Below are 21,453 nucleotides of genomic sequence, written 5' to 3' on the forward strand. Positions count from 1 at the left end.
TGTCGCCAAACACGGATGCGACCATCATGATACTGTAAACAGAACCTGGATTCATCCAGGGGGAGGGGGGGAACGTTTTGCCATTCGTGCACCCAGGATGAGTACACCATCACAGGCGCACCTGTCTGTGATGCAGCGTCAAGGGTAGCCGCAGCCATGGTCTCTGAGCTGATAGTCCCTACTGCTGCAAACGTCATCGAACTGTTCCTGCAGTTGGTTGTTGTCTTGCAAACGTCCCCATTTGTTGACTCAGGGATCGAGACGTGGCTGCTCAAACCGTTACTCGACTGCTACTGATGCGAGGCCGTTGGGATCGAGCATGGCGTTCTGTATTACCCTCCTGAACCCACTGATTCCATATTCTGCTAACAGTCATTGGATCTTGACCAACGCAAGCACCAATGTCGCGATACGATAAACCGCAATCGCAATAGGCTAAAATCCAACCTTTATCAAAGTCGGAAACGTGATGGTACGCATTTCTCCTCCTTACATGAGGTATCACAACAACGTTTCACCAGCCAACGCCGGTCAATTGCTGTTTGTGTATGAGAAATCGGTTGGAAACTTTTCTCATGTTAGCACATTGTAGGTGTCGCCACCGATGCCAACCTTGTGTGAATGCTCTGAAAAGCTAATCATTTTCATACCACAGCATCTTCTTCCTGTCGGTTAAATTTCACGTCTGTAGCACATCATCTTCATGGTATAGCAATTTTAATGGCCAGTAGTATATCTTTCTATTTTAATAAAACTATTCAGTGAAACCAACTCTTTTTACACATCTTACCTTTAGTTACTGTGCTGCCTCAGATTAAGTAAAACACCGCTGGAAATAGCACGCATGAAGGCACATATGGTGGTAATAATAATAACAAAATTTTAACAGAGAATTAAAAAAATTTCCACATACCAGATACTAACAAATTATGACGTCAAAAAAGTAGATCAATCGAAACTGATTTATGTATCTACAGCCCACTGTGAATCTCATTGTATTAACCAATCACTAGGTTGCTATTCCAACTGTAAACACAGGAAAATGTATCTCGTATACAACCAATATTCTGTAGTATCTCATTCTGTACACTGAAAAGTGTGCTCTGGTTTACACATGCGGGAAATATAGCTTGTGTACCACGACATGATATGATGGCAAATAACAACACAATCCTCCCCTACCCTAGAATTCAAATCAAGTTCCTGTGTGTCAATACTGTAGCACTTTTGTTAATGCATAGTGTTTTTTGTGGTGGGGGCGTCGTGGGGGTGATGGGGAGACGGGCAGAATGAAAGAGATAAAAATAGAAGAGACTGTTTAAGTACCTTCTTCTTTAACTTCGATGGTTTGGGAGACTTTGGTTCTGGTACATGATTACGGCGGGGCCGGCCTTTTTTCCACCCTCGTTTCTTCTTTTCGCCGGAATGCACAGCCCTCTTGGTTCTCTCAGGGAGATCAGTACTTAGCTGCTGGTGCAGAGGGGGTGGTGACAATGGAGGAGGTACTGCTGTTTCCCTTAACACTCCTACACCTTCCAATTGGACTTCAGGTTTCAATTCAGGCATCGGACAGTCTTCAACATCTTCTGAGGTGCTCCTAAAAACAGGTTTGATTATTACGCCATGGAAGGATAGCCAAAAGTAGGATCTACAAAATTAAGCTATACAACAAATTTCCCCTCATGAAATAAAAATTACTGTTTCAGCACTGATAATTGAAAACTACAGAAAAACAGACCCTTATGAATGCTACCATTTCTCTTATTACTATAACTCTAGCTACTGTAACAATAACCCACAAGTATTATCACAATTTAAAAATGAGCTTCACATACAGATTAGTAATCTAACTAGCAACAGTTTTCTCACATTAGATAAGAAGTTCAGCAACACACAAAGAATTACACCACAGTTTAACTGTTACATAATTGGATACAAATGTAACCCAACATCTAATATCTTGACAGTCCTTAATTCACTAGTGAGCAAGAGACAGTTGGAGAGCATATGTGAAGTTTTGTGCAATTCCCTGCGTAGCTCACACATTTCTTTATTAACTCCATATTTTGTTATGATAGTACACTTTGCATCCAGATTAATAATGGCAAAAGTATCCTACTCACAATAAAAACAGCTTGTTGCAACTTCACTTACTTTGAAGCTTCTTCTAGGCGCAGTCTCTTTTCCCTTCGCTGTGACCATCTCTCTCTTTTTGGCTCCACCTTTTCAACAGAATTTTGTAGAGCTTGTGACTTTCTCCGGCCTCTCGGCAATGGCCCTGGAGGTGTTTCACTTGGTTCCTTTCTCAGTCTATCTTCTTTCTGTGTCTGAGGAACTACAACAGAAACAATTACTTTATTAGGTTGTTGCAGATGTTATGCTAACACTACAGCATTGCACAAAGCTATAGTTTTAGCAATGAGATACGTACAATTACAATTAAAAATTTGAGGTCTTTACCGTTTCCCTTCCTACATCTACATCTGCACTTATTAAGCCACTGCTATAAGAGTTGTGTGAAGGAAGGTCTGGGGAAAATCATTTATCCAATTTTACAATCAAGGTCAGTATGGGAAATTTATGTTGGAGGGAGTAATGCGTTTCTTCGCTCATACTGGAATGAATCCTATCTGTATTCTGAAAGTAGGGCTCTCCACAACATGTAGTATTTTTCATGTATTGTTTCCCATAGGAGTTTGTCGAGTATTTCTTTTATGTTCTTACGATAACTAAGTGAACTTTTAATAGACATCACAGCAATTTTTTAAAATGTCTCCAACTCTTCCTTTAATCTTACTTTTTGAGGGATGAACAACATTTAAGAAGACGAGGAATTGTGATAAAAGAAGATAACTTGAAAATATCTACTTTGGAGGACACTTTCTAAAAACCACTGTCTCAACAGCCCAGACGTTAGTGATGTGACATTCCTGTATCCTACCACAAACTCCAAGACAACATTCTTTTTCCTTCAAGTTACTGGAACCCTTAAGAAAGTTTCAGAGTTCTAGGTTATGAAGGTTTAATTCTACACCTAAATTTCACAAGTCACCTTGCCATGGGATACCTCTGGTACCACTACTATTTCCCCCTTCCCTGTTCCAATTTCAAATGGTTTGTGGGAAAGATGAATGTTGATAAGTATCTGTATGAGCTCTAATTTACCTGATTTTTCTGAAAAGATTCATTTCGTTATATCTAAGTGGGCTGAAGTAATATGTTGCTAACTTTTCTTTGAACACAGGCTTTCAAAACGTCACCAATAAACTTTTCAGTGGCACACCATATCTCTTTGTATCATCTGCCACTGGAGTGTGTACAAGCGAATAAGGGAAAAAAATTCGGTTTTTCTCAGATTTCCCGGTTAAAGGTACACTTTTCCTCAGTGAAAATATACTTTTTCTGTGTTAAGTGACAGTACACTTTCTCTCTGAAATGTAAAACTTATCAACCCTGTCAAGGTTAAGGTTTCATATACCGACGCAGAACTTCCAGCACTTCAGAAAACGCTGCACATTTTCATATTATGGAAATATAAATTCAAATTCCATGAAACACAGCACATTAACTTCTGAAACACTGAAATCGAGATTGCAATGCCCTATTGCAAGCCAATCCTGGCTCATGTCGTGTGATCTTGCCAGCCGATGGCAGAAGATACTCTGAGCATAGGACACGTGACGTAGTCAGCTAATAGCAACATCACTGTTAAGTAGTGTGAACACACAAATAGGAAAAGTTAATAGTTCAGATAAACACACATAATGTAGCTAAAGGGAAGCTAAGCTTCCTCCTATATTATTGGTCTTATTTTGGGTCTGTTACACTTTAAGGTGCATCACACAAATGTGCCAATAAAATTTTAAATAATGACATAAATGTCTGGTCTTCCGGCTTGAAATTCTTTTACATGGCTGTTCTCAAATTGTTACGTTTTAAATGAGAGCCAAATGCTGTGTGTTTTAAGAAATTCATCGCATACTCTCACACGTAATGTAATTCATCTTGCATAAAAGGAAATTTGTTTTGAAAGTAATGCTTTTCAAGCCACCATTCCCAATATTTTCCTATGGCCTGTTATAAATATGATTCATTTCAGCAATTCTAGAGAGTGCCCGAAAACAGGAAGTCCGTATGTTCATACACATAAAGCATCAAGAGATTTTATGTTATGTCATAAAACAAACATGACATCACAGGACACTTCAAGAGCATTGGAATTTCGTAAATCATACTGAAATACATAATTCATATATACTGATTCACAATAAGGTAGGCCCCAAGCTGATATTAAGCTTTTCTGTGTGATTTTGGGATGTAAATTTTCTTGGAGTACCATTACCGTATTAGCCCATGTATGGTTCTTTGTTATGGCATAATATCACACACACCAGAAAATGAAAACATGCACTTTAAATTCAGAAAACAGTTGAAACTAGCCAATAGTGTGGAATAGGACACACACACACACACACACACACACACACACACACACACACCTGAATTGTTCTGCAAGGCAATTAATGCTCGACTGCCAAAAATGTGGAAATGAAATAGAAATTGCAAAACTGAAACTAATAACATGTTTTAGCCTTCCATAACTACGTTAATGTATTTTAATTCACTCAATAGCTCCTAGCCACAGAAAATCCATTTCGTTTTTATTTGAGGTGAGAGCTGTAAACGAAAACAGCAAAATCAGTAAATGTTAACACAGGTCACGTGGAGACTAATCCACCAAACCCACACTACAACCCAGACAGCTGTACGCATGTGCAAATCTGGCAGCTTGGGTGTGCACAAGAAAATTTTCTGGGTGTCATCTGGCTGCCTGTTGCTACTGCTGATGCAACAGCCACACTTCAAATAGCCAAAGCAGAAGAGGGTATTGCTCATACACGACTCATCTGCACCTGTGTATGAGCATGAACCCGCTGTCAACTGCTGCCACGAACCATCAGTTGTGACGTCATGCTCATCGGAAACAGTTTGTTGTTATGAAGTATTATACAGTTTTCATTCTAAAGCCTTTGACACATTTTGGTGTTCGCAGATGCTGGTGTTTGCAGTCTGTTTTGTTGTTGTAAATGGCACATTTCCTTTGCAACTTAGGTATTTTTCCCCCCTCTCCTCCTTGTTCAAATATTATTGCTGCAGTAGCAGTAATATTCTATGATAGATTATCAGTTCTTACCCGCCAAAATTACAAAAACTTAACTGAAAATGTAGAAATGTTGGAACACGTGAGGCAATATTAACCTTACGACTTATCTTGGAAGAAAGATTAAGAAAAGGCAAACGTACGTTTCTAGCATTTGTAGACTTAGAGAAAGCTTTTGACAACGTTAACTGGAATACTCTCTTTCAAATTCTGAAGGTGGCAGGGGTAAAATACAAGGAGCGAAAGGCTATTTACAATTTGTACAGAAACCAGATGGCAGTTATAAGAGTCGAGGGACATGAAAGGGAAGCAGTGGTTGGGAAAGGAGTGAGACAGGGATGTAGCCTCTCCCCAATGTTATTCAATCTGTATATTGAGCAAGCAGTAAAGGAAACAAAAGAAAAATTCGGAGTACGTATTAAAATCCATGGAGAAGAAATAAAAACTTTGAGGTTCGCCGATGACATTGTAATTCTGTCAGACACAGCAAAGGACTTGGAAGAGCAGTTGAACGGAATGGACAGTGTCTTGAAAGGAGGATATAAGATGAACATCAACAAAAGCAAAACGAGGATAATGGAATGTAGTCAAATTAAATCGGGTGATGCTGAGGGGATTAGATTAGGAAATGAGACACTTAAAGTAGTAAAGGAGTTTTGCTATTTAGGGAGTAAAATAACTGATGATGGTCGAAGTAGAGAGGATATAAAATGTAGACTGGCAATGGCAAGGAAATCGTTTCTGAAGAAGAGAAATTTGTTAACATCTAGTATAGATTTAAGTGTCAGGAAGTCGTTTCTGAAAGTATTTGTATGGAGTGTAGCCATGTATGGAAGTGAAACATGGACGATAACTAGTTTGGACAAGAAGAGAATAGAAGCTTTCGAAATGTGGTGCTACAGAAGAATACTGAAGATAAGGTGGGTAGATCACGTAACTAATGAGGAGGTATTGAATAGGATTGGGGAGAAGAGAAGTTTGTGGCACAACTTGACTAGAAGAAGGGATCGGTTGGTAGGACATGTTTTGAGGCATCAAGGGATCACAAATTTAGCATTGGAGGGCAGCGTGGAGGGTAAAAATCGTAGAGGGAGACCAAGAGATGAATACACTAAGCAGATTCAGAAGGATGTAGGTTGCAGTAGGTACTGGGAGATGAAGAAGCTTGCACAGGATAGAGTAGCATGGAGAGCTGCATCAAACCAGTCTCAGGACTGAGGACCACAACAACAACAAACTGAAAATAAAAACAATGCAAAATCTCTGGAATTCTAAAAAATTCCCGTTTTTCCCAGATTTCCCTGTTGCTGAGCGTTTCCGTAATGCCCTCATGCTAAATGAATGTTCCCGTGACATACCATCTTGTTCTTCATTGGATTTTGGCAAGCTCTTCTACTGAAATTGTGAGGACTGAGAAGCTAGGCTGTGGTCCAGTCCCTAATACTGTGCTTTTGCATACGATTTTATTATTATTATTATTATTATTATTATTCTTTTTCATGTAGCAGGTTCTACTGCACAAAACTTAAGTCAGTTTAGTGCAGTATATAAAGAAGCAGAAACATACTGGATCAGTGACTCCTTCTTTTATATCAAAATGAGAATGTGTTGTGGAAGCAGAAACAATTTTGTTCAACTTTTGTTTCCCATATTGAGGTACTAAAAAAAAAAAAATTGTTGGAAAATATAGCTTTTTAATTGACGATTACTTAGCTGCATTTGGCTCAGTATGAAAAATGTTGACGCATTTCAGAAAACTAAGGCCTATATCACATTCTTATCGATAGAAGATGGTGTCTCTTCTTACCATTTTCCTAGATCTTGCCTCACTTCGTTCTGTATAACCCCCCCCCCCCCAATCTCCTTTGAGGTCATTTTGATATTTCTGCAGCTGGAATCAATTTAGAAAAACAATGAGTGTTTATATGTGAACTATTTTGAGTCAAAATTGGTTCAACCAGGCCCCCTTTGTTCATAAATCCATTATCAATTCAGTAACAAAGTCACGAAGATGTTTGCTAGTACGCCTTGACTTTTATATAATCATACAAATTTACAGTCATCTTCAGGAGTATGTTTGCCTCCTCTCAAAGGATAGTAGTCCATTAGTTGATTTCTGTGGTCCACACCAGTCTTTATTTTTTACTGTAATCCAAAATATGGACAGGTTCCATCATCATTCCTAATTTTATGCCAATTTAAGGCATTCTGCCATGGGATGGTAGGTTTGCTACTGTTCACTACTGATGGAATTTGGTAATTTCTTTATTTTATCATCTCAGTTGCATGAACATACAATTTTTGCTGAAGTGGTTAGTGGTTTCAGGATAACAAGCCTATTCTCAAACCACACACCTTGTTATTAATTGTAACTGGTCATGCAATATGTCACCAAAAGGCACGAGTAACTTTAGTACAGGAACTCAAACTGTGGGCAAAAAGTACTCTCAGTGATATTAGCCTATGTGTCTACCGTTGCAACGAACTGACAAATATTAGTTTCAGGGCCAATCTAATTTTGTTCTGACATTGACATCCAACTCAGTCATTCCGTGTTTTGCAGTGAAAAGGAACACAACCTAATGCCCTTCCATTTCACAGAAACAAAAGCTGTTTCCTCGTTCACTGTGAAAATGCCTTCCAGTAGTCAAGGAACATGGTATCAACCTCAATATCTTTGTCTATGGCACACTGGACAAACAGACCAAAGTTTTTACACGAAGAGGTTTTCATTCTCCAAAATATCATAATGCACAAGTATAAAACATATTCCATAATTCTGCCATAGATTGATCTCAGCCATATAGGCCTATGATTGTATGCCTATCCAACAACTCTTCTTGAAACTGGAAGTAACTGTACTTTTCCCAATCATTTGGTACCCTACAATGCACTACCGACTTTCCACGAACTACCACTAGTTTCTTCATGTGATCTTTATAGAACCTCACAGGTATCAGATCTGGTTCAAATGCTTTGCCACTGTTTAGTGATTTTAGTCTCGATATTTGCCACTTCAGCTTTCACAAAATTACTGTGGCAGTGTGGTTTCAGTTGCCTAAGACTGCAGGTAGGTGTGTGTGTGTGTGTGTGTGTGTGTGTGTGTGTGTGTGTGTGTGTGTGTGTGTGCGCGCACTCGCTTGCTCTATGTGTGTGTATTGTTGACAAGGGCATTAATAGCCAAAAGCTATAATTGTGAGAGTCTTTTTGTTGTGCCTATCTGTGATTCAGTATCACCGCTATATGGTGAGTAGCAACTTTCCCTCTCATGATACTGTTACATTCCATCCTGGATTTTCCATTATTTGAACAGAGAAACTGTATTACAATCTTCAACAGAAAAAAAAGCCATGAAGACCAAATTCAATATTTCAGCCTCTCTCTGTCATCTTCCACTTTAGTGGTAGTATGTTAACCGGGCAACTGAATAGATGATTCTGCTCTGTTTACCGACTTTACATATGAAAAATATATCTTAGCACTTCTTGCCATATCGAGTGGCAAAATTTTACTTTCATAGTCACTAAACACTTCCCTATTCAGTTTGGTGTCATTCAGCTTCTATTTGTCTATTAGACTTTGACTTCGCTTAAATCTGTGATGAAGCTCTCATACCTTTCATAACAACTTTCTAACATGGCTACTAAACCAAAGTGGGTCTTCCTCAGTCCTAACAACCTGGTTTGGTACATACCGATCTTAGGAGTGCCGAAAAATTCTTTAGGAACTTATACATGTTTGCCCCATCTCTTGATACCTAGAGCTGAATATCTGGTACTGACTACTCATATAATCTACTATTTGCTCCCTGTTACTGTGGCCAAGGAAAACTATTGTCCTATAACACCCATAACCATTGAAGCTATCAAGCCTTATAGTCACAGAATCCCTCTTCAACATTAACAGATTTGAAAAGTTTAACTCTACTGGCTAGTAGATGGTCTAAGACATGACCTTACAAGTTAGTTATCTGTTTACATGCTCGACATAATTTTCAGTTTAATCTTCCATAAATCCCTTTCTCCTGCACCAGTTTTAATCAGATGACTCCCAGATTCTTCACCTGGCAAACTGAATCCTCTCCACCCCCACAAAAAAAAAAAAAACCACAATCGGTACACTTATGATATGAAGCAGGCTTTCTCTGAAGTCATTATGGTCCTGAGGCAAGTGGACTATAAAAATGTTTAATCAACATATTTCACTCACTTTTGACACTTACATTCGCCTACTTCATTTTAAATTCAGATCATGTTGGAACCTAACCAGATATTATAGAGTCCAACAAAAACATGAAAGACATTCAGAATACATTAACACACGTAAATATGCGGAGGACAGATTGCTACTCACCATACAGAGCTGACTGAGTCGCAGACAGGCACAAAGAAAAGACTTCTTTTGATCAAATGGCCTTCTTTAGAAGTAGAAAAGACACATATTCTACTTCATACGAAGGCATTTTGGCCAAAAGTTCAAAAGTCTACATGTCTTTCCTTTGTGCCTGTGTCTGCGAGTCAACAACTCATGTATATGGTGAATAGCAATTGTTGAATACACGTGAATGACTATAATTACTAATTCAGCGGAGCAGCTCACAACAATATTGCACGCCCGTGCAATATTGCTTGTGCACGCGCACACCTGCTCGAGCACGTTTTTCTTTTTGCACACACATCATTATCAACGTTAACAGAACTGCTGGCCAGTATATACCTTCACTAGATGAAATGTGTAATATTTCCTAGCTTTCGGAACTAATACTTCCATCCTTGTGGACCTGAGACAGATAGGTCGGGCAATGTGAATTACTCTTCTGAATATGGTCATTATCATCATTTACACGTATTATTGCCTTTGAATGTCCTCCACATTTCTTATATTTAAATGTTTCCTTCAGTGTTGCAATTTTTACGAAGAGTAATTGAGATTAATCACAATTCCTGACTGTACAGGGTGGCCAGAAACTGTCTGACAAACTTGTAAGGGTGTTACAGGGTAGGTTGTGCTGAGAAATAATTGTTAAGAAAAAAATTCAATGTGGTGCACCCATCGTGTGTGCAAATACAAGTGGCCTGCCACACACAATTAGTGTCAGTTGTTCTCACAGAGGAAATGGTAGCACACAAGACTGCTCAGTCTTGGGCTTGGGTTCAATCCTTACTACTGACCCATGTCTTTGTATCACTCTCTTGTTCAGTTTTAGGAAACCAAACAAAGAACACATTTGGTGACACCATCTCCGGCGGGCCGCTTCAATTTGTGTGTATTATCGGTCTGATTGGCTAACTTCCATGCTTATTAACATGGAAATTGTGCAAATATATCTTTTTTTTTCTTAACAATCATTTCTCACCATAACCTGCCCTGCAACACCCTTACAAGCTTTTCAGACTTTCTGACCACCACACAAAAATAAACTGACATCATTGTAATGAGAGTACTTTAATGCGGCAGTTTTGGTGTGGGAATGAAGGGTTGTTTTGAATTACGGTTGCATAAAATACCAGCAGAAGTCGGGCCTATCCTACCTCGTTTACGATACTACCAACTTCAACAAGCAAGTTCACTGCAGTCAATACTGAATGACTTGTGTTGTGTATTGACCATTGTTTTCTTTTCTTTTTTTAAAATGAGTGAAGAGACTAATCCTGGCCAAACATGGGGTTCCAGTATGAGTTCTATGACACTAAGAAGTATTGGCAACACCTATGGCTGTAAAAAATCTGTCTTCGCACAAACACAATTCCCTGGTGTAGGCTGCCAGCACTGTGAGAGGGTGGCAGGGCTTGCTTCTCCACTGTCCAAGGCAGCTGAAGTTCTCAGCACTTCATGGTAGCAGCCGACTGTCACATTAAAGTGTCTGCACTATATTAAAGTTTGCAGCATAACCAATGGTTAATTCAATGGAACTCAATGATAACAATTAACGAGATTTAGTTTCTTGGGATATTGGTAACGATACTGAATACTGCTTTCCAAGTAATCAAACTTAACAGGTCATTAGTGCAACTGACTAACTTCATAAATAAAAGGAGCAGAGTTCCCTTTTGCATCATTCAAGCTTTGTGGAGCTTCCCTACTTCAACTTTTATTAACCTTATGCCTCAGCCCATTACTCAGTTTTACAATGTAAAGAAACAAATATTAGAGTCTACTTTAATTTTTTTTGCACACATTACCACCAACTTATATGAATGTTTTAAATACCTATACTAGACTAGAATTTCTTTCTATAGTTAAATTACCAATAAGGAGGTTAACATATAAAATGCCACATTTTCACTCTAGCAAATGATGTTAAAAATTTTCAAATGAGTCTACACTATGAGCCTGTTCAGTTACAATTACCTGTATTACTCTGCACATCCTTGGTTTCTTCTGATAATATTCTACGCCTCCCAGGATTTCGAAGAGGTGTATCAAACTCTGACCGTCTGCTTTTCAGCTTCATAGATGCAGCCCCAGCAGCCCTTCCTATCTGTTGTTGTGGTTGCTGCCTCAAGCCCAGTTTGCTTTTGCCATAAGAAACATCTGTCTTGATCCTGCTATTTAATTTTGATTTTGTAGATAATTCTTCTTTATGACTAAGTCTTGCACTGAATTTTCCTTTTAAAGTACTCTCGTCAGTTGTAGAAGGTTTACAAGGAGTTTTTGTTTTTGAATAGTCATACTGTGATTTTGAACTGTGAGTTTCTTTTACTGAAGGTTCAGCAGCCTGATTTAATTTTGAACAGCTTTTTTGCTTTACAAGTAAATCATCTCCTGAATTCTGTCTTGTATTTGCTTTCTGTTTAGGAATAATCTCTTCCACCTGATTTGGCCTACTATTTGACCTAGATTTTGTAGGGCTTTCTTCAACAAGCAGCCTACTACTTTTATTTTTATTAGAACTACTGTCTGAATGGGTCTGGGTGCTTGCCTTGGCAGGTGGGCTTTTTGCAGCCTCCTCAGTTGCAGAAGTCTCTGTCTTTAGAACCAATAGCCTGCTGGCCTTTAAAACATTCTCGACTTTCAGTTTTTTTCTATCTGGTTCTTCATCTAAACCACTTTTATCAGTCACTGCTTCAAAACCTGATCGTTTTCTTTTCCCAGCTCGCACTTCGAGAAATGGCTGCGGCCGAACATCAGGAACTTTTACTTCAGCGTCAACTATTAACTTCTTTTTAGGTGGCCTTCCGACTTTTCGTTTCTGCACAATAGGTGTTTTATTGATATTATCATTTTCGGCACTGTTACTCGTTTCTAATGTAGTAGTTACTGGAGTGGGAGCTGGTGTCGGGCTTGGGCTAAAGCGAACTTGGGTCTTCCGTTTCCTGCCTCGCTGACTTTGACTCTGTTGGAGCTCCTCTTTCACTTCGTTAGTTTTCAGATCATCTTTACTTTGCTGTGGATTACAAGTCTCCTGTTCCTTCATATCTGCAACAACTGTGTTCTTCTCAATAGCCTCTTCATTCTCACTTTTGGCTATGTCCTCCTGACTGTCATTGTTCTCCCCTTTAGATTCCGTATCATCCTGCAGACAATAAGATGAGAATCAGACTTATCAAAATGCCAAATCATAACAAATCAAATGACAGAAAAGATGGAAGGTTCTTTTTGTTATGAAATTTACTTGTGACCTTAAGGGGAGTTAAAAACATGCAGAATGTAGCACAATGACTGGAGGCTCACACAACGTGAAGAAATCAAATACTGGCCCAGTCAAAATAACTGATGATGGTCGAAGTAGAGAGGATATAAAATGTAGACTGGCAATGGCAAGGAGAGTGTTTCTCAAGAAGAGAAATTTGTTAACATCGAGTATAGATTTATGTGTCAGGAAGTCGTTTCTGAAAGTATTTGTATGGAGTGTAGCCATGTATGGAAGTGAAATGTGGATGATAAATAGTTTGGACAAGAAGAGAATAGAATCTTTCGAAATGTGATGCTACAGAAGAATGCTGAAGATTAGATGGGTAGATCACGTAACAAATGAGGAAGTGTTGAATAGGATTGGGGAGAAGTTTGTGGCTCAACTTGACTAGAAGAAGGGATCGGTTGGTAGGGCATGTTTTGAGGCATCAAGGGATCACAAATTTAGCATTGGAGGGCAGCGTGGAGGGTAAAAATCGTAGAGGGAGACCAATAGATGAATACACTAAGCAGATTCAGAAGGATGTAGGTTGCAGTAGGTACTGGGAGATGAAGAAGCCTGCACAGGATAGAGTAACATGGAGAGCTGCATCAAACCAGTCTCAGGACTGAAGACCACAACAACAACAACAACAACAACAACTACTACTACTACTACTAATACTACTACTACTACTACTACTACTACGATGACAGAAATAAATTACGTGTAAAACACGTTTTCCTTTATGTTCTTAAAAAATCACTCCATACCTCTTTGTCATCATCCCTGGTGGGAACTGTTGCAACAAGAGGAGTCCACCGAAGGCATTCTGGATCCAGAGGTATGCGGGTACGGGAGGCACGAACACGTGATGCATGGGCATCAACTTGAGCCCAGTCAATAGCAAGTATGAGACGGCCATCAGGACAGCGTCTGACCATCCCGAGCATTTGTAGAGTTGCTGCCACGTCATGACTATAAACTCCCGTTTCCTGGCAAACAGCATCTACAGAAAATGGCTCATTACGATGTTGATCCAGATACTCCAGTACTATCGACTTCCAGTATGCATGGTAAGAGACACGACCCAAATCTGACAATGGTTTCTCTGGAGTGCCAGGTTGACCTTCTTGCTTTGACAGGAGGTAACCTGAAAATCAAGCAAACAACAATTAAGTACACTATGACCAATTTCTAGGGAAATTTAACACAGAAAACAATGTAAAATCAGCTGCTTCTAACAACACAAGATGAAATCAATTTTTACAAAAGATTGTGAAATCTGGCATTTTCTACATTTCTGAGTAAAGACAGCAGTTTACTGATGTTGATAATGATAGTTATTCAATGTCAAAATTAGATCTTGACTTTTCTTATTAAGAGTATGGAGTATGTATAACCTTATACTATTCATTTTCTGTTTAAAAAACTGATGTCTAGATGTGACTAAGTGGTAACAGTTTTATCTGTCTACATAACATTTCTAGAACATTTTTTTCCCCTTTTACAAAAATGATAGGGAAAAACATCTTTGTTTTGGAGAGATATTTAATGTGAGCCATCAATTAAATTGTGTATTTTAAGCACAGAATTATAAATAAAGAAACCACCAGAAACACTGCAGTTTAGCTTTGCGAACATGGAAATCAAGATGGTGCCTCCTCGTTTTGTTTTTATCAGCTGCTTGGGCTACATTACAGATAAATCTGTCACAACAGACATCATAACACGGTAGAAATAATACCGAGTAGACAATGCCATAAACATTCTGTGTTTTGTTATACTGCCAATAACAAATTTGTGTGATGTCGTGTGTCCTGTGCAATGGCTGGTTGACAGAAGGAAACAAAGATACACAAAGTGGCATTTTTTGTGTTTTATATGCTTGTTTTGCAAAAGTATGTGTTAAAATATGTCGTTTATGGCACGAATTTTTGTGCAAAGGTGTGAGGAAACATGACATTGGTGGTTAAAACTTATTTCTGTCCTGAGTTACCTCACTTAGCATAAAATCCCAAGTTATCTTATTTTTATTAATTTGACACAAACTCAAAATCCCGAGTACACTTGGGCAATTTAACAACAGATCTTCAAAAAAATAAAATAAATATCCATTTCAGCACATTAGTTAGGTGTCCTGTTACTAGAGAGCATCTAGTCCTATGTCTGTATCTTAGCTGTCATACTTTCAAGCCTCTGTCCTGTACTCCCCGTTTAGGTAGTGCTTCCCAAAAAGAATGACAATACTGATTCTGAATGTGACGCTTATTACTGTAATATCTCAGAAAGTGAAAAAGAATGTAATGTTACTTCATCAGAGACTGAAAGTGATGAAAGTTCGTCATGTGACTCACAAGTGGTAAAAGGGCAAAACATCCACTACACTCCACCCAGCTCCTCCAAGATTTCTGTTCACAGAAAACATTGTTAAACACATAGTTCAACTTCAATGCTACACAGAAACTATGAAGTGAATTCAAGGTTCAGGATATTTTAGTCAAAGTCCAAGTGCACAAGTATACATGGGATTTTATTAATGGTGACTATTATGGGAAAAGGAATTTTTAATTGAGAAAGCAACAAATGTTTGAAAATCATGAAGTATCTGATGAGAGAGACTTCTAGCGGAAGTGCAGGAAACACATTGGGTTACATCCTCACAATAGGACTTTTGTGGCCACAGATACACACATCAAAAACCCATTTTGCATCACCCAGGTTCCCAGAACTCCTGAAGGTAGACGTTGCCTGTGGGTACTGTACAAAGACACAGTCCCTTTGACTGTTCAGAGATGTCATTAAACCCACCCAAATATGTAAACAGCCATGCATGAGCAGCGCCTATTAGACGGAGGGGTTCAGATAGCCTATCAGTTCCCACACGGCTCGTGTTGTCTGTAGTTCAACCATGCCTAGGCGGTCAATACCATGGTTCGATCACGTCCCCATTGTTACTTTGTGCCAGGAAGGGCTCTCAACAAGGGAAGGGTCCAGGCGTCTGAGTGAACCAAAGCGATGTTGTTCGGACATGGAGGAGCAGAACAACTGTCGATGATGCCTCCCTCAGGCCCCGCAGTGGCTAATAATGCAGTAGATGTCCACTACCTACTGATTATGGTTAGAGGAACCCTGACAACAATGACACCATGTTGAATAATGCTTTTCGTGCAGCCACAGGACGTCATGTTATGACTCAAACTGTGCGCAACTTCACTCCTGACGTCCATGTAGTGCGGTACAGATGGGTCCAACAACATGCCAAATGGACTGCTCAGGATTGGAATACCTTTTTCTTCACTGATGAGTGTCACAAATGCCTTCAACCAGACAATCATCGGAGACGTGTTTGAAATCAACCTGGTCAGGCTGTATGCTGTCCAGCGAGTGCAGCAAGGTGGAAGTTCCCTGCTATTTTGGTGTGGCATTATGTGGGGCCGAAGTATGCCGCTGGTGGTCATGGAAGGCGCTACAACGTCTGGATGATACGTGAATGCCCTCCTCCGACCAATAGCGCAACCATATTGGCGAGGCATACGTCTTCATGGACGACAATTTGCTCTCCCATTGGGGACATATTGTAAATGACTTCCTTCAGAATAACAACATCACTCGACTAGAGTGGCCAGCATGTTCTCCAGCCATGAATCCTATCGAACATGCCTGGGATAGACTGAAATGGGCTGTTTATGGACAACAGTGCCTTGTTGAACTTGTGGATAGTATGCCACAACGAATACAGGCATGCATCAATGCAAGAGGATGTTTTTTTTTTTTTTAGGGCGCTAAACTTCTATGGTCATTAGCGCCCGGTCCGTGACTTAGGAAACAGTAAAAAACCGAAATTGAAAACCAGCAGCAATGGGAACAAAAGTCATAAAATTGGAGAAACTAAAAGCAGAAGGAAGGCTTAAAAATCCACTACAGAAAGGAGTTGGTTGTCCCCAAAAAAACCTTCAAATGACTGACGTCATGTCACTGGCACTAATAAACTTGAGAATGCGGTCGGCTGAGCGCGTGTCATCTGCTAAAATGGACGATATATCAGGCGACAGCTGTAGACGGGCGCGTAACAGATTAAAATAGGGGCACTCAATTAAAAGGTGTCTTACCGTCCACAGCTGAGAGCAGTGGGGACAGAGTGGGGGAGGATCGCCACTTAAAAGATATCGATGGCTAAAAAGACAGTGACCTATCCGGAGTCTAGTTAAAATTACCTCCTCCCGACGACGCGTTCGGGAGGAAGAGGTCCAAGCACAAGAAAGAGCTTTCACGTCCGGCAATTTATTATGGGGAAGTGTCGACCAATGCGTGTGCCATAAATGAACAACACGTTGACATAGAACGCTCCTTAGATCGGCGAAGGGAATCGATTGAATAGCTGGCCGAGAAAGAGAGACTGCAGCCTTGGCTGCAATATCGGCCGCCTCATTTCCACAGATACCAACGTGTCCCGGGAGCCAGAGGAACGCCATCGAGACGCCCCCCAGGTGGAGCAAGCGCAGACAGTCCTGAATCCGGTGGACCAGAGGGTGCACAGGATAAAGAGCTTGGAGACTGAGGAGAGAGCTGAGAGAATCTGAGCAGATAACGTATTGTATCCGCTGATGGCGGCGGATGTAGTGGACAGCCTTGAGAACAGCGTAAAGCTCCGCAGTATAAACTGAACACTGGTCGGGAAGCCGAAAGTGATTTGGGGTGTCGCCAACAATATAGGCACTCCCTACACCTAACGATGTTTTCGAGCTGTCGGTGTAAATAAATGTGGCGTCCGTCATTTGTGCACATAGAGCAGCAAATGCCCGACGATAAACAAGTGAAGGGGTACCATCCTTGGGAAATCGACAAAGGTCACCAAGCAGGCAGATCCGGGGACGGAGCCAAGGCGGTGCTGTACCCAACTTGTCAAGAAGGTTTTAGGAAAGCGGAAGGAAAGAGAATGGAGCAGTTGACGGAAGCGGACTCCCGGTGGTAGTAGGGAGGAGGGGTGGCCTGCGTACCCTACATCAAAGGAGGCGTCGAAAAAAATGTCATGGGCTGGATTAGCAGGCATGGAAGACAGATGGCTAGCATAACGACTCAGAAGGACTGCTCGCCGATTGGACAGCGGAGGTTCGGCAGTCTCAGCATAAAGTCTTTCCACAGGGCTGGTGTAAAAAGCTCCAGACACTAAACGTAATCCACGGTGGTGGACAGAGTCGAGACGCCGAAGAATAGACGGCCGAGCAGAGGAGTAGACTATGCTTCCATAGTCCAATTTCGAGCGCACTAAGGCGCGATAGAGGCGGAGAAGGACCACTCGGTCCGCTCCCCAGGAGGTACCATTCAGGACACGGAGGGTGATGAGGGATCGCAGACAGCGAGCCGAAAGATAGGAAACGTGGGAGGACCAGCACAGTTTTCTGTCAAACATAAGACCCAAGAATTTAGCGACGTCTGAAAACGGAAGGTTGACAGGTCCTAGATGTAAGGAGGGCGGAAGAAACTCCGTACGACGCCAAAAATTAACACAAACGGTCTTACTGGGAGAAAAACGGAAGCCGGTTTCGATGCTCCAAGAGTGGAGGCGATCGAGACATCCTTGAAGACGTCGTTCAAGAAGGCTGGTCCGTTGAGAGCTGTAGTAGATCGCAAAATCGTCCACAAAGAGGGAGACCGAGACATCAGGAAGGAGACAATCCATAATTGGATTGATGGCAATGGCAAACAGTACAACACTCAGCACGGAGCCCTGGGGTACCCCGTTTTCTTGGGAGAAAGTACGGGAGAGAGTAGTGTTCACCCGCACCCTAAATGTGCGCTCTGCCATAAATTCGCGAAGAAAAAGGGGCAGCCGACCTCGAAAGCCCCAAGAGAACAGTGTGCGGAGGATGCCTGTCCTCCAACAGGTATCGTATGCTCTCTCCAGATCAAAAAAATTTTGCTACTGTTTGGCGTTTCCCGAGAAAATTGTTCATGATATAAGTGGAGAGAGCAACAAGATGGTCAACTGCAGAACGATGCTTTCGGAATCCGCATTGGGCAGGTGTTAAAAGACTGCGGGATTCCAGCCACCACGCTAAACGGTAATTCACCATACGCTCCAAAACCTTACAGACACAACTCGTGAGAGAAATGGGGCGATAGCTAGAGGGGAGATGTTTGTCCTTTCCAGGTTTCGGAACAGGAACGACGATAGCTTCCTGCCATCGTCTGGGAAAAGTACTGTCGGTCCAAATTCGATTATAAAGGCGAAGGAGGTAACGCAGACTATGGGTTGATAAATGCAGCAACATTTGGACGTGGATACCATCTGGTCCTGGGGCGGAGGAGCGAGAAGAAGAGAGTGCATGTTGGAGTTCCCGCAAGGAGAAAACAGTATTGTAGCTTTCGCGATTTTGAGAGGAGAAAGCAAGAGGTCGCACTTCCGCTGCACGTTTCTTCGGGAGAAACGCTGGCGGGTAATTTAAAGAGCTCGAAATCTCAGCAAAGTGCTGACCCAATGAGTTAGAAATTGCGACGGGGTCCACTAATGTGTCACGCGCGACAGTGAGCCCAGAGACCGGGGAGAAACTAGGCGCGCCTGAGAACCGTCGAAGCCGACTCCAAACTTCTGTGGAGGGAGTGAAGGTGTTAAATGAGCTAATAAAGAATTTCCAGCTTGCCTTCTTGCTATCGTGGATGACACGACGGCAACGCGCTCGGAACTGCTTATAGCGGATACAGTTGGCCAAAGTAGGATGGTGGCGGAAAACGCGGAGAGCACGTCGCCGCTCACGTATTGCATCACGGCATGCCTCGTTTCACCAAGGAACTGGGGGGCTCCGGGGAAATTCGGAGGTGCGTGGTATTGAATGTTCCGCAGCTGTAAGAATAACGTTGGTAATATGTGTGACCTCATCGTCGACGCTTGGAAAGTGATGGTCATCGAATGTCGCTAGGGACGAAAAAAGTGTCCAATCGGCTTGGGCAAACTTCCAGCATCGCGGGCGCATGTAGGGCAGTTGAGGCTAAAGGACACATGGAAAGTGGTCACTCGAGTGTGTATCATCAAGGGCGAACCATTCGAAGTGCCGAGCTAGCAGAACAGTAACGACCGCAAGATCCAAATGAGATAAATTTGACGTGGAGGCAGACAAAAATGTAGGGACCCCAGTGTTGAGGCAAACTAGATCTGCTTGGTGGAAGACGTCTAGCAATAGTGAGCCACGTGGACAAGGATGTGGAGATCCCCAAAGCGGGTGGTGGCCATTGAAGTCCCCAACCAGCAAATATGTGGGTGGAAGCTGACCAAGAAGATGAAGGAGATCAGCTCGTGCCATTGGTGTGGACGATGGAATGTATACAGTACAAAGAGAGAACGTGTATCCGAAAAGGGGAAGACGGACGGCGACAGCTTGGAAGGAAGTGTTTAAATGGATTGGGTGATAATGGAGAGTTTCATGGAGAAGAATCATGAGTCCTCCATGTGCTGGAGTGCCTTCAACAGAGGGGAGATCATATCGGACGGACTGAAAATGGGGGAGAACAAAGCGGTCATGGGGACGCAGCTTTGTTTCCTGAAGACAGAAGATGACCGGCGAGTAGGATCGTAAGAGGATCAACAATTCATCCCAATTGGCTCGAATACCGCGGATATTCCAGTGGATAATGGACATAGGGTGAACAGAAAATGGAGGAATGTGACCAAGGTCGCTGTCAACTCAACGACTGCTCTGAGCTTGCGACCGACAGCATGGAATGGCATTCAGCCGAAGGCAGAAGATCCTGATCCATAGGTTGGTCAGGAGCAGCTCCTGCCACCAGCGATCGGCCGGTTGATCGGCCGCCAGCAGTGCGCCTCGGTGACACAGAAGACGGCCGAGGGCGATTTCCGCCAGGTGGTGCTGTAGATGGGACACGCCTTGGCGGAGAAGGAGAGGAACTGGGTTTCTTTGTAGCCTTCTTGGAAGTATGATGTTTAGAGGAAGGAGGAACCGATGGTTGGGAAGTTGCCGTACGTAAAAACTCTTCACGAGTATGCTCTTTTTTCGAAGTCTTGGTGTCTCACTTTTGGGCTCGAGATTTAGCAGAACTCGACGAAGGGTGAGCCAGAGAGTGGGCAGGCGAAAGTGGTGAGGTTGAACGGGCGATCTTTGCGCTGGCCAATCTGACGACCGTGGCACTAAAGGTGAGGTCGCAAGTCTGCGTGGCCGCCTCCTTTGTTGGCCGAGGAGAAGCAAGGACAGTGCTGTATTTTCCTTTCTGAGGCACGGTGGGCTGTCGACTGGCGAATAATTTACGGGCAGCAAAGGTTGAAAGGTCGACACCTTTTCCTTTACTCTAATTTCCTGGATGAGCTTTTCGTCCTTAAAAACGGGACAATCTCGAGAGGAAGCACCGTGGTCACCCATACAGTTGATGCAGCGAGGGGATGGAGGTGGACAAGCACCCTCATGGGCATCCTTGCCACACGTAACACATTTGGCCGGATTGGAACAGGACTGGCTGGTGTGATTGAACCGCTGACACTGATAGCAACGCGTAGGGTTTGGGACGTAAGGGCGAACGGAAATTATCTCATAGCCTGCTTTGATTTTCGATGGGAGTTGAACTTTGTCAAATGTCAAGAAGACAGTGCGGGTTGGAATGATTTTCGTGTCAACCCTTTTCATAACCCTATGAACAGCCGTTTCGCCCTGGTCAGACAGGTAGCGCT

General features: G+C 42.0%; 1 protein-coding gene across 1 annotated transcript in view; it reads right to left on the bottom strand.

The window, feature by feature from the left end:
* Positions 1-21,453, bottom strand: part of LOC126237392 (histone acetyltransferase KAT6A-like) — a 295,463-nt gene that overhangs the window by 18,954 nt on the left and 255,056 nt on the right. Inside the window, exons 11-14 of the mRNA XM_049947479.1 lie at positions 13,550-13,929; positions 11,513-12,677; positions 2,155-2,335; positions 1,327-1,597 (exon numbers count right to left, since the gene is read on the bottom strand). Of these exons, the coding sequence (XP_049803436.1) occupies positions 1,327-1,597; positions 2,155-2,335; positions 11,513-12,677; positions 13,550-13,929 (1,997 nt within the window). The remainder of the gene's footprint in view (positions 1-1,326; positions 1,598-2,154; positions 2,336-11,512; positions 12,678-13,549; positions 13,930-21,453) is intronic.

Source organism: Schistocerca nitens, chromosome 2 (genome assembly GCF_023898315.1).
Source record: "Schistocerca nitens isolate TAMUIC-IGC-003100 chromosome 2, iqSchNite1.1, whole genome shotgun sequence".
Lineage (NCBI taxonomy): Eukaryota > Metazoa > Arthropoda > Insecta > Orthoptera > Acrididae > Schistocerca > Schistocerca nitens.